Source organism: Lethenteron reissneri, chromosome 47 (assembly GCF_015708825.2).
Source record: "Lethenteron reissneri isolate LAM-NWPU_2019-01 chromosome 47, ASM1570882v1, whole genome shotgun sequence".
Classification (NCBI taxonomy): Eukaryota; Metazoa; Chordata; class Hyperoartia; order Petromyzontiformes; family Petromyzontidae; genus Lethenteron; species Lethenteron reissneri.
In genome coordinates, this window is record NC_083825.1 from 1,719,141 (window position 1) to 1,731,834 (window position 12,694).

The following is a 12,694-nucleotide window of genomic DNA, read 5'->3' on the forward strand; positions in this document are numbered from 1 at the left end:
AACCAGTGTCAGCATGTTCACCACAAATACGCGTGCATAGAGCAGACACGATTCATTGCAAAACAATTGTCTTGCCAGAAAGGGCAAAACCTATTCGTATACTTTGATACTGGCGAAAAAAGTCCCATGAGATGTTCCATATCCGATGGATAATTCCAGTAAAAAAAAAATTTACGAATACAAATTGGAGACAATCAAAAACCCCACGTCAAACTTCAACTGGCCCTCATCTCCGCCAGTCGCTCCGAGCCACGAGGGCCGCACTTGTTACCAATTGTAAGCAGATGGCGGTGGAGAGTTGGAGATGACAAATTGGATGTTGACTGCCGGAGCTGAAACTTCAATTGCCAGTGCGGTGGAGTGCGTTGTTGCCCTGTTTGCAGCGGCTAAGGCGCAGCCCACAGCAGGCAGCTACCAAAGTACAATAGCACGTTAATCACGCTCGTAAAAAATAAAACATAAAACACTCTCCCCCTGCTCAGGCAAGTGTTGGGTCGTGCTGCATATCCATTACTGGTCCTGAATCAGCGGTGGGAATTCCACATTCCTATGGCAGGGCCTGCGGTTAGCTGCGGTGTTCTGGTTAAATGCGCTGCGCTATGAACCCTGCGACCTGGATTAGATTTGATTCGTACCGACGGCGTGTTCGCGAGCAGCTCTTGACAGCCATCTGCGCATGTCCAACTTCGTGCATGGGACCCGCGCCTCTTCGTCATTGTCATCATCAGCCGCGATCAATCCACTGTTGGACGAATGTCTCCCCCCCCCCCCCAAAACCATTGGCATCTCTTACGATGCCATCCTTCCCTCCATCCCCAGGTACCCACCGTAATTCCCGTACCCACCAAACCTCCCTCCCCATACCCCATCCCTATTCACCGCATCACTTTCAGCTACCCTCATCGTTGTACCACTCATAACCCTTGTCAAGGTCCTTGGATGAAATCGCTATGTGAATATAAGACGAGATCAGAAGAAACTTGCTCAGTGTTTCAGCCGCCGTGCCGGTTGAGTAGCGAGTCGAGTTGTCCTCACCCCCGTGGCAGCATCTGCCCTCTGCGCAGGTGCCTCGATCTAATTGACGAGCGATGCGAACTCGGCGAAGACGTGACACTGACCGTCGCGTATATAAATATTGTTTTTGTTTACAACGTCAGGCGAAGGAAACAAATAATGCACACCGCGAAACGGTACCACGGACATCGCTGTTCAACCTTTACTGTCGCCCGGGTGTAGTGACACACACACACACACACATCCAACTCATCGTCATATTCATGGTCATACCACGCCGGCGGATTCGCGACAGAGACTGCTTCAATAGCGCTTCCCAACGACAGATAACCGCACGTCGAAACGAAACAACCCTTTTTATTAGAAGCCACTGACGTAAAAACCTCCGCACGCTGCGTGGATATAATCGCGTTCCAATATCGGTGAGCGCTGCAGCTGGGACTTTCTAAAACGAGCACGAGAACGGACACTCGACGGGGTAACGCACTCGACGTTCCGGAGACACCCTACGACTCACGTGCCCAGGAGCGACGTCTGCGCTTTGCTTGCGATTGCGGAGAGCGGCAAGCGGCAGCTGCGCTCCGAACCGCCGGGGACCGGTCGAGGGCCTCTCCTCGGTCGACTCGGCCTCAAATGAGTAGCCGGTGCGATGCGTGACTATAGCCACTGGGGGAGACAAAGGCGGCCGGGCGTGGTTGCTGGCCACCGACCCCCTCGTGTGCCGTGCCGGCCTTCATAGTTGCTGCTCGCGAACAGCACTTGCCCCAACAGTCTGTTACAGGCTATACAGGGGAGCTTTGTCTTTGTGAGGTTGTTTATATAGTTACGCATGGTTATGAACAGCAGACGTCGCATATACTCTACATCAATACACGTTCAATGAATAACCGTGCTCACTTATTGACTGGCTTAAGAAATATATATTATATATATAAAAGCGTCAAGCTGTTCGCGATCAACGGCGGCTCGCGCTCGAGTGTCCGTGACCTGCTTTGGACGGCGACAATGAACACGGAACGCCGCGAGAAACGTGAAGTGCCGATAAGTGAACGTGAAGATTGAAGAAGATCTCCGCTGCACACCCCACCACGCTCGTGCGTCTCAGCATTCGACGCCTCGCAGATGTGCGCGCAGGGAACGTTTCGTGCGAGTGCGTTGTGGCCCAGCGGCGTAGTGGGTGACAAGAGGGGGAGTGTGCAGGCGGATGTGACTGCGCCGTGAACCCGTGGGCTGGAAGAGGCCAGGTGACGGGTTATGAAGGGGAAAAGGGGAGGATGGGGGGTCGGGAGAGGCAAATTGCACAGAGGAGGCCCCATTTAATTCCCTGCGCCCTGACCCATGCCAACCACACTACCCCACTGATGCTGCCATATACATTTGTGTTGCCCTAGATATGTTGAACGCGCAGGATTCCGCGAACAATACTATCCACAATGGAGGGTGTTTTTTTTTTTTGGGGGGGGGGGGAGATCGCGTGAATATAAATGTAAACCCGCCACCAACTGACACAGCTAATCAGAAAGGTTTGTCACGTGAACAAAATGTGCCAATTAGTTTCTAGTTCTTAATAGACGAAACAGGAGGAGAATTTCTCCACAACTCTGGCTGGCGCCTGAATGATGGTTGTAATTACCGGCAAACCGTCACGGTAACTCGAATGGTAAACTGTTGCGCGTTTACTCTCCAACACACCGGTGTGCTGAACTAGTAACGATTTGGTGGCGGGTTTTACGATACATTTATATTTACGCAATCTAACCCCAAAAAACCCCTCTATTATGCCCCATGTATACTCGGGAAAGCCTCACTTAAGACGATTTATCAGTAGGGTCCTGCTACACGTTTGACCAATTGCGCTCGCGAGTGATTCTCTTCACATTGGAGGATTCCGGAGAAACCCCACCGCGTTTCCGAGGGGGTGACACTTGATTAAAGAGCCTGCACAGATGGATTCAATAATCCGCTATTGGCTATCTCGTGAGCATTTACGTTTTCTTCTCCTCCGGCGGGGGGAGGGGCAATATATAGTCTCTCATCATGTCTCGACATTTTTTTAATCTTGAAAGCACGTAGCAAGTTTTCTCGCAACAAAAATAAAGCTGACGCAAAAACAATAAATACGAACGCGATGTAAACATTCCACGCGACGGGGAACACGCGATCGTGTAATGTACAATAGCTGCTTGTGGTTCAACACCGCATTGGAGAGTTCACACCGTCGGTCTCTTTGTACATTTGGGATTTTAAAGAGGCAAAGCAACGAAATGGCTTCCGTGTCGGACATCTATCCCTTCCGTCGGCTCGTTTGCAAGCAACGGGAACGAGCAAACACTCGCCCTGGTTCTCTTTGACTCCAGCCAGACCGGCGGAGTCACTCAACATCAACCCCTACTCTTCTTGTCATCGATCGATCTCGTACCGATACGTCTATCCGCCTGGTTTTCTAAACTTAAACTAAACTGTTTTTTTCGATTTAAAGCTTTCGTGACTGCAGGGATTCATCTTCTAGGTTATTTCGGTAAAGTCACGTAGAAGGGAAATAATGTTTTATTTTTATTATTTTAATATTTCCCTTCTACGTGACTAAACTGTATTCTTGGGTCTTCCGGTGAAGTGACGGAGATCGGTTCAAAGAAAATCATCAAAATAACAGAAAACTGCGACGTTTCGATCGCGACGCGAGCGGTCGTCTTCCTTTTCCTGAAGACGATCGAAACGTCGTAGTTTTCTGTTATTTTTTATTGTTTTATTTTAACCTATCTACGTGACTTTACCGAAAGACCCAAGAATATGAATTCCTGCAGTCACGAAAGCCTTAAGTTAAAACTAAACTACGCTTTATTTTATTTGACCAGGTAAGGCCCACTGAGTTGTGTAACTCTATTAAAGAATCGACCTGGCCACGCCAAATTACAGTTTAACAAAGCGGCTCACCACCTAGACATTTATCGCAGCCAACTACTCTAAATTCAAGTTGATTCTAAATGTGGAGGGAAAAACCGGAGGACCCGGAGAAAAATCCAAGCGACCACGGGGAGAGAGACACGCACGCTCCAAATATACAGCAGGCGTCAGGGTCGGGATCGAAACCACGACCTCCTGCATACCTGGCGAGGTAGTGAACATCTCGCCACCGTGGCACCCCTACGTATCTTGCACCTCCTCTTGTTCCCTTCGTTTTCTTGAGCCACGATCCCTGCTTCAGTCAGTCTCGACGCTTTCAGGATTGCGACCGAATGAAGCATTTGATAAAGTCGTTTAGTGACAGGTGGCAGCGTTGAGACCTTTCCACTAACATTAACTACCAATATCCGCGTTGGGAGTTAACATGTTACCATTTATTGATGATGAAAAATAATATTAATGATAATAATCTGCAGGTGTAACTAAGCAGATGATATAGTAATACTGTAACAATAATAATAGCGTGATTGTATAAAAAGTAAAGTATACATACATACACACAATCACTTGGCCTATCGAGTCACAACTTTTACATTAAGAGCACAGGTGAACAATAACAACTGTATCACAATCCCAAAAGGGGTCAATAGACACACTTTGGTGCACACAACATTAAATCAACGTCGTCAAAACCCCAGTCGGTAGGACCGATGTCCTCCGATGTCTTTTTCGTGTTGCGCTGCAAAAACGCATTTTGACAGCTGCACAACACAACCGGGAACCCCCGTGCAGTCAATGCGACTGCACGGGTGCTCGTTGAATATGTAATATATTTGTGAGCAAATCATGTAAAAAATAAATTTCTTGTCTTTTTCTGAACTATCACATATGTATAAAATTGGGGTTAGGCCACGCAATCGTCTGGCAATATTTGTGTCACAAGACCCTCCACCACCCGACACAGCCAAACAGATTTGACTGCCACGTGCACAAGCGTAATTAACGTGCCAATTATTGTGATTTCCGCTCGCCGATGAGTCGCAAATACAATTTTGGCAGGCAAATTCAGCAATTAGATACCAGGAAGTTTCGCTAGAATCTGCATTCGGCATTTTCAGGGACCGAATCCAGTCATAGAGTATACCATAAGTGACAAGCTCTGCTTTACATAAATAAACCATTTGTGGTTCTACGCTCTCTTCCCCAATATTAAGTTTGCCAATTGGTTTTACGCAGAGCAGGGGATGGATAATATAATTACATCGCTGGATCATTCGAGGCGACAGGCTGTGGCTTGGGGAAACTTTAAGTCAGCAAGTGGATTGTGCATGGCTCATGATGATGGCAATGCAAAAATATCATTAAACTATTAACGTCTTAGGAAGATTCACAAATATCCCCAGGACTTCCACCTCAAAAAGTATCCTAAAGCAGAAGATTAGTGCTGGATGCAACCACATTTTCTCACGTGATTTGCAACTTTGATCCTTATCCGTGTATTGTTAGTTAATTTTTAATGTTCTATTTTATTGATGGACTGTGCATTGTCTTGGTGTGGTCTGGGACTGTTTTTTTCTGTTGTTTTACTGCCTTGCCCAAGTTTGAGAATTTATGTACTTAGAAATTTAAACTGGTATACTTTAGTTATTTATATTTATTTATATTCAGTGATTTTCTTACCTTTTCTACACTTTGCACTCATATCGTGTTTTTTTGGAATTGTCTGTTGTTGTAACGTTCTAACCCGCGCCTACTGGACATCTGTGAGAAGGAAAAAAACAGCATCACAGCTCATCGGATTCCTCCACGATAAATACAGATTTTGATTCTGAAAAAAAAGAGGACATCTTGGGAACACCAAGACAGGTGGCAACCCTAGGTTCAAGACCCTTGACAAGTTTCTGTTTCAAGCCAAGTGCAATCACTCTCAGCGACAAGGGAGGAGGTACGACCCTTATAGTAACATGTTTTTTTTCGTCAACATTTCTACTTGACCCTGCTGTACGCAGCACGTGGGAGGAATGGCCGTGCGACGGTGAGTACACCGCACTCGCAAACAAACCCAGGGGGCACCGGTTCGATTGCTCTTTCTGCTGTAACCCAGAGGTCGACCGGTTTCCTGAGCGATGTTATTCGTCATGAACTTCATTGTTGACTTCGTTCACGTAACATCTCACACAGGGACCCCAACCGTCAATGGTCGACCATCAACCGAATCAGGACCGGGGGCCCATGTGGCCGATGCGGCCTTCCGATGCCACAAATGGCACCGTCAAAAAGATTCGGGGGCCTGCGAGTGGTGCGGCCACAAATCCCAAAACCGTCGACGGGCATCGTAAACACTCCGCCGCTGCTGCCGCTGCTGTCGTCTTCACTGCTTTAAACGAGGAGCGGACGAGATCCACTCCGCGTCTGAACAATTGAGTGAATAATACATCTAAAATCACGTCTTTCATCTGCCGCTGTTAATCGATACGAAAGATGAAGACCGGTTTGATTGCTGGCGCGGCAGGCTTGAACAACGGGGCAAAGGTTTCAGCAAAAATGTCATCCACCCTCTTGTCTCCGCTCGGAGCGGGCACACCACAGTTTGTGGCGGACGGTGCGGTCGAGTGCGGGCTACCCCCGCCTCTTCCAACACATCGTGATCAGGGTGGAAGATTAGACCAAACACCCTCTCAGAGCTCCCGATAGTGGAGGCCATTCCGCCAGCAGTTGCAGCGCGGCAAGCAACTGCAGGCCTGCACCTTTGCCTTTTAGCAAGCACGTGAAATATTTGGAACATTTTTCTTTTGCATCCACGGTCTGCGGAGACCGCATTCACTCCGCCTAAATCACGTCATTGCCCAGGGGTAGCCGGCAAAATAAAAACCTGAAGCCCATGGCTGATAACAGTATAATGCAGAGAGGTTAACTCATTGGCTATTAATATATCGTCGTCCACACACCTTCAACGGACGGGGGAATATCCACAAAAGAGTTTTTTGGGTTAGATCGCGTAAAAATAAATGTGTCGTTAAACTCGCCAGCACCCGCCACAGCCAATTGGTTAGGTTTGTCACGTAAACAGAACGTGCCAATGCATCACTCGTTCAGCACACCGGTGTGTTGGAGAGTAAACCCACAACATTTACAATTCTAGTACCGTGACGTTTCGCCGGCTATTACAACCAGCCCCACGAGGCGACAGCCAGAGTCGTGGAGAAATCCTCCTCCTGTTTCGGTCTCAAGCAAGAGGGATACACGTGATGTCCGTCGCTTTGCGAGCCAGTCAGGATCTCGACGTGGTCATTCAGCTCGTGCGCGTGTCGCTGCTGCTGCTGCCGTCACGCGTGATGGATTTAAATGCAATAAAACAATTGCTTGGGACAATAAAAAATGGTACGGGAAACTGTGAATGTATATTACGTAACTGCACACAGGAGATCAAGTGTGTTGGATATGATTTTTCTTTTTCAAAAGCACGGCTTGTTTGATTGCTAACAATGAAAAGATCGGACTTGTTGATTTGGAATGTCAATGAGGCAAGCGTGTTATTGTTGTTTATTTTACGTTGGCTGTAAAACGTGTATTTTTCGCCATGGCTGCAGGCACACTCTTTAACCTACACATTGCATAACGTGTTTATGTAATACCCCGGTTCTGCCGTTATCCTGTGTAACCGGGTTGTTATTGAAAATATAAATGATGAAATAATCATAATTTAACGTCACGCATTTTACAGGGGGTTGCAGCTGGCGCTGCTGTAGATCACTGCCAAGGACTCTACAACAATCAATCAAGAGCACAATGCCTCTTTTTGATGGTCGGATGAGAAGAGTTATGGCTTTTGCAAATGTGGATTGATAAAAGTTAAACTAAATATGATAATAGGTTTTTTACCCTTCTATCTGGCAATAAAACTGACACCTTGTTTTTACAAGGAGTCATGTTTACATAGACACACAATACCTGCAGTCATAATGCAAACAAAAAACATAACTCTGATAATGTATGCACTGTCCTTGAAGTTGATTGGTCCACACCCGTAAAAACAAGGTGTCAGTTTTGTTGCCAGATAGAAGGGTAAAAAACCAATTATCATATTTATACTGGCAAATGAGGTTACAATGGGGTTAAACTAAATATCCAAAGTAATCTCTTTTTTTTTTCATCACGTTGCACTCTGTCCACGGCCCGCGTTACGACAGCGTCGTCAAATGGTCGTGCTCCTCTGTACTACAGCTCGCGTCGCAGAAAAGCGTTTCTACACGCGTGTCTATTTCTACACGCGTGTATATTTCTACACGCGTGTCTATTTCTACACACGCATGTATATTTCTACACGCGTGTATATTTCTACACGCATGTCTATTTCTACACACGCATATCTATTTCTACACGCGTGCATATTTCTACACGCATGTATATTTCTCTCTATTGAAAGCATTTTGTCTATAATATAAATGCAGAAGAAACACAAACCGATAACATTTGAGTAAAATTCCATTTGTCACTGCAGCATTGTGATTCAAATGAATTGCCATCACAATGCTGAACATCTGTTTAACAGCCAGTGGTGGAAATTTACTATTCCAATAACAGGGGAGGGGGAGACTCTCTATAAATCAACCACGTGACTCGCCCACAAAGTGGTACTTATTTTATCGACTGCTGGGGGATGATGGGCTGAGTCAAACCCCCCAAATCAGGATTTGAACTCTCAACCTTTCGACTGTGAGCCGTCTCACTCTGCTGCTGGATTCACTCGGTCGGGATTACGCTGAAGGATTCCCAGCTGAAAATCCAGTGCGCCGTGAGCTGTACGACTGATGGCAGATTAATACATCGTAGGGCTTCCTTAGAAACAAAATCAGGCTCAGATCCAAAACGATGGCACCCTGTAGAGACCCACTGACAGACCGTGCCCTCGTATTCTCGATGGGACATGGATTACGGTGCCGAGGAAAATTAGAAAATTAGCATTTTGATTGGACAGAAAATGAGAATGACAAAATTTAAACGTGTAAAAGACAGGATGAAGAAGAAAAAATAATAACGAATAAGAAATGTTGAAAACGCTTACAAAATTCCAAGTCAACATAACATGACAGCTTAGTTGCATTCATGCAAATTACTAACACCAAATAGTGCCGAAAGTTGAAAAACAATTCAAATACTCAGCCTCAACTTAGCCTCAAGTGTGTCACTGATGTAGACCCTACCTAGTACAAAGTTACCCTTGCTGACACAGCAATAGTTAAACATTTTCTAAGACTGCTCGAAGATCTTTGTCTTTGCTTATACAGGTTTCCCTCGCTTTATGCGGGTTTGGTTTCTGCAATTTCGCGAACATGCGGCTCATCCATTTCTCCCTAAAATTCGCGATATGCGGGTTGAATTCACTCGTGAGCGGCTATGCGGTCAGATGTGGGACAACACCGTGTGTACTGTGTACGCTACTCGGCAAGCAGCTGTCTAGTGCAATGCATTGTGGGTTAGGTGACTGTGGAAGTCTATGCTACGCGATTTCACATTGTGCACCATTTTCGTGGAATTCAACTACTGCATAAGGCCAGGGAAACCTGCACAAAGACCCACAAGTCTCTTTTAAAGCTCATAATTTAACGTTCAAAACTATCCCCGTAGAATGTCTGCAGTCGTCTAGTACGAAGAGTTAATTCCATCCATCGTAATCATGAGCCCTTGACACCTTTTGATCCACAGGGAGAGTGAGTGGGTGGAGGCAGAAGCGAGAGGATGATTGAGAGATTTTGTACCGAGCTGGGAATTCCCCCTCAGCAGCTGTAAGCATCAGAATATGTATTTATAATGGAGGAATCCGTGAGCTATAAAGCTCTTTTTCACTGATGGGAGCGGCATGAACGATGCACACAGTTGAACCGGGCAGGCAGCTCAGCTGCAGGAGTGCGGGCTCGCGAACGCAAGGCTGCGAGTTCCAATCCCGATTGTGGGTTGATGAAGCACAACATCACAACATCACTCCGTGGTCGATCAATTATATACCGTCTTGCGTACCATGTTATGGGGGAGTCAAAAGTGGTTGTTCTAGCGGTAAACTCGCCCCTGCCATACCACCGTAGAATTTCCGCCACTCGCTTTGGGCCGTAAATGCGAGACGAGCAATTGCCCCATGCTCATTTGAGCAGGAAATTATTTCGTTTTTTTTGCCGCTGTTATAGACGAGTGTGCCTTCTCCCTCTCCGCCTGTTAACCCCCGTCCCCTACCTGGGGATTTTTAAGAGTCCATGATTTTCAATGTCCGCTCCTTTACGATGGACTACTCGGCACTGCTGTCACATCCTATGGACGGTGATGCTCGCAGGCTACTCGCTGTCTCGGCAATCCTGTTCCTCCACGTCTGCGCAGATTTTGGCGGTTTAAGTAACAACGGGACTGCGTCGTTTTGAAAAGCGTGCCGAGAAACATCGCTGTCAATGCAAAAGATCGTGAAGGTGCAGCCCTCGCGATTGCCACTGCTGACAGAACAGCCAGCTGGAGCAAGATCCAGAGACCCTCTCTAGAGGGTAGACGGTTCATTATTCGATACCAGCCAGTCATCGTGGAAGTACCCACTCTTTACCCCACTGCACAGCGACATGCCGATCGACTAATTGTGGTGCAGCCGTTTAGACCGCTGGGTGGACAGATGCACCGTTGTTTTGACTGCTGCGCCGGGAGATAGAACCGGTCTAGTGTGCTCACCGTGATAATTTTCTTGTGCAACTCAGATCTTGTACTGGAAAACCTCTGTACGGCCGCCGCAAGACACTCATAACACAAAGGCCTAGCAGTTTATTGGGGCCCTTCCTGCTGAAATAAATAAAATCTATAAAAAAATATATCCATCACTGATGTACACGTCTCTTGTTTCATGGCCTGTACAGAAGGTGGGATAAACTCATGAAACAGACGCAAACAGTTGGAGGCCACTAATTTCTTATTATCCAAGCAATGACGTTAGACCATTCGGATCGAGGGCATGGCACATTCCGCTTTTTCTATTCCTTCTGTCCTTCTTTCTACCTACTCCTCACTCCATCAGTTTTCAATCAATAAGTATTGTATGTATCAGCCAGAATGCACAGGTGAGGAAGAATATTTTTACACAGTGTGGTCTTAAATTATAACGGCATCGCCTGGGTTTGCTGTGTTGATGGGGTAGGGCTGTGCCCCACGTGGGAGGGGGTAATAGATGCACACAAATCTAAATTGAGGCAATTTATTTGAGGCGAGTATGTCTGATCGTCTGCTGATGACAGTGATAGAGGAATATCGTGTGCTTTCGCTGCTGGGTTTTTTTTGTAAGTTTAGTTTCATTGTCGAAATGTTTCTTTCTAGACCTGTATGTTAAGACCAGGCTGGAATTAGATTTTCATCTGCATAACCAGGTTTCTCCATTTATGTTTGGCAAACATGATTGAAAAATATGTTTAAGTAAACATATTTCTCTTTACTTGTTTAGTGGATGTGTATGTGGATTATATGAACCTCATGGCGGTACCATAGTACCCCGGCTCTCGCTTAATGTCCGTGGTGCAGTCATTTTTAGTCTGTTGATGGTCGGCCATGCGGCAATCGACTCATCTCGACGAGCTATACATGATGCACCACGACAGTGTGTACGAGCGTTCAGGGTTTAAGCGCAATCGTCCTCACTACGTTTCGACTGATTTCGGATTGATTGGTACCCCAGTCGTGGAGTTAAGTACATCCCGAGAAAAAAATGGTGTCCCAGAAATAAAATATTTAATTGCCTCGGCCATTTTGTATTATTTAGTACCCCAGGTTACCGCCATTAGGATCATATCATCGATCTCGTGGTTAAAAACACGCCAACCAAAAACATATTTATCATGTACATTCATCATTGCCATCATCGGGCTTGATCCATGCACCACTGGATGATGGCCTCCCCCAAGCCGCAAAGCTACTGCCACGATCCCGCCACGTGACAGCGCGCGCGCACAGGCCGATTTCGACAACCGTATTTGTATCACATTTAAACAAAAACTGTATCCTGGTTATGCAGTGTCAGAATCATCTCTCGAAACGTCACAATCACACCGGGGCTTTAAGCACGGAGCTGGTCAGTCATTGATAGGGGAGAGGAGGGGCGGGGGAACGACAGGTAAATAAGGATCATGCCGCGGCGCTGCACTCCTCAACGAACCAACACAGGCTGGACGCTCAGGCGAAAGGGAAGGTGTGTCGGTTGGGGGGGGATGGGGGTGGCGACCGCGCTCAGTACTCCTCCGTGGACGTGTGCGGGGATGAGTAGAAGCTCGACGAGCGGGAGCCCGGCACGGAGCAGGCCGCCTCTGCCGTGAGCGCCGCCATTTTGGGCGAGATGCTGTTGGGGTCCCGTGCGCCGCCACCGCCGCTCGTGAGCGAGAATCGGCGGGCCGCGTTCCCAGCGCCGCGCGCTCGGGCTCAGCCAGCCGTCCCTGTCGGCGGCCTGGAGCTTGAAAGGCCCCGCTCCTCCTCCTCCACTTGCCGCTCCTACCGCGGCCGCCATTGCCGCGGCCGCGGGGCCGCCCTCCAGCTCCCCGGTCTCGGCCACCAGTGTGAGGTTGGACTCGATGCGCGACACCGTGTAGGTGCTGCCGGCGCGCGCCTGGAGGCAGCGCGTCGACTTGAGCTCCAGCTCCTCGTAGCTCGACACGTCCACGAAGGGGCACCAGCGGAAGGCCCGCTTGAAGCCCACGCGGAACCTGCGGGGGCGGCGAGACGTCACGCGGGAATTGTCAATGCTCCGCTAAGATTTAAAATTGGG

General features: G+C 47.6%; 1 protein-coding gene across 1 annotated transcript in view; it reads right to left on the minus strand.

Annotated features, from left to right (window-relative positions):
• Positions 1-1,231: 1,231 nt before the first annotated feature.
• Positions 1,232-12,694, minus strand: part of LOC133354416 (substance-P receptor-like) — an 82,118-nt gene continuing 70,655 nt past the window's right edge. Inside the window, 2 exon segments of the mRNA XM_061571238.1 lie at positions 1,232-12,333; positions 12,335-12,632. Coding sequence (XP_061427222.1) covers positions 12,163-12,333; positions 12,335-12,632 — 469 coding nt within the window. The 3' untranslated portion in view covers positions 1,232-12,162.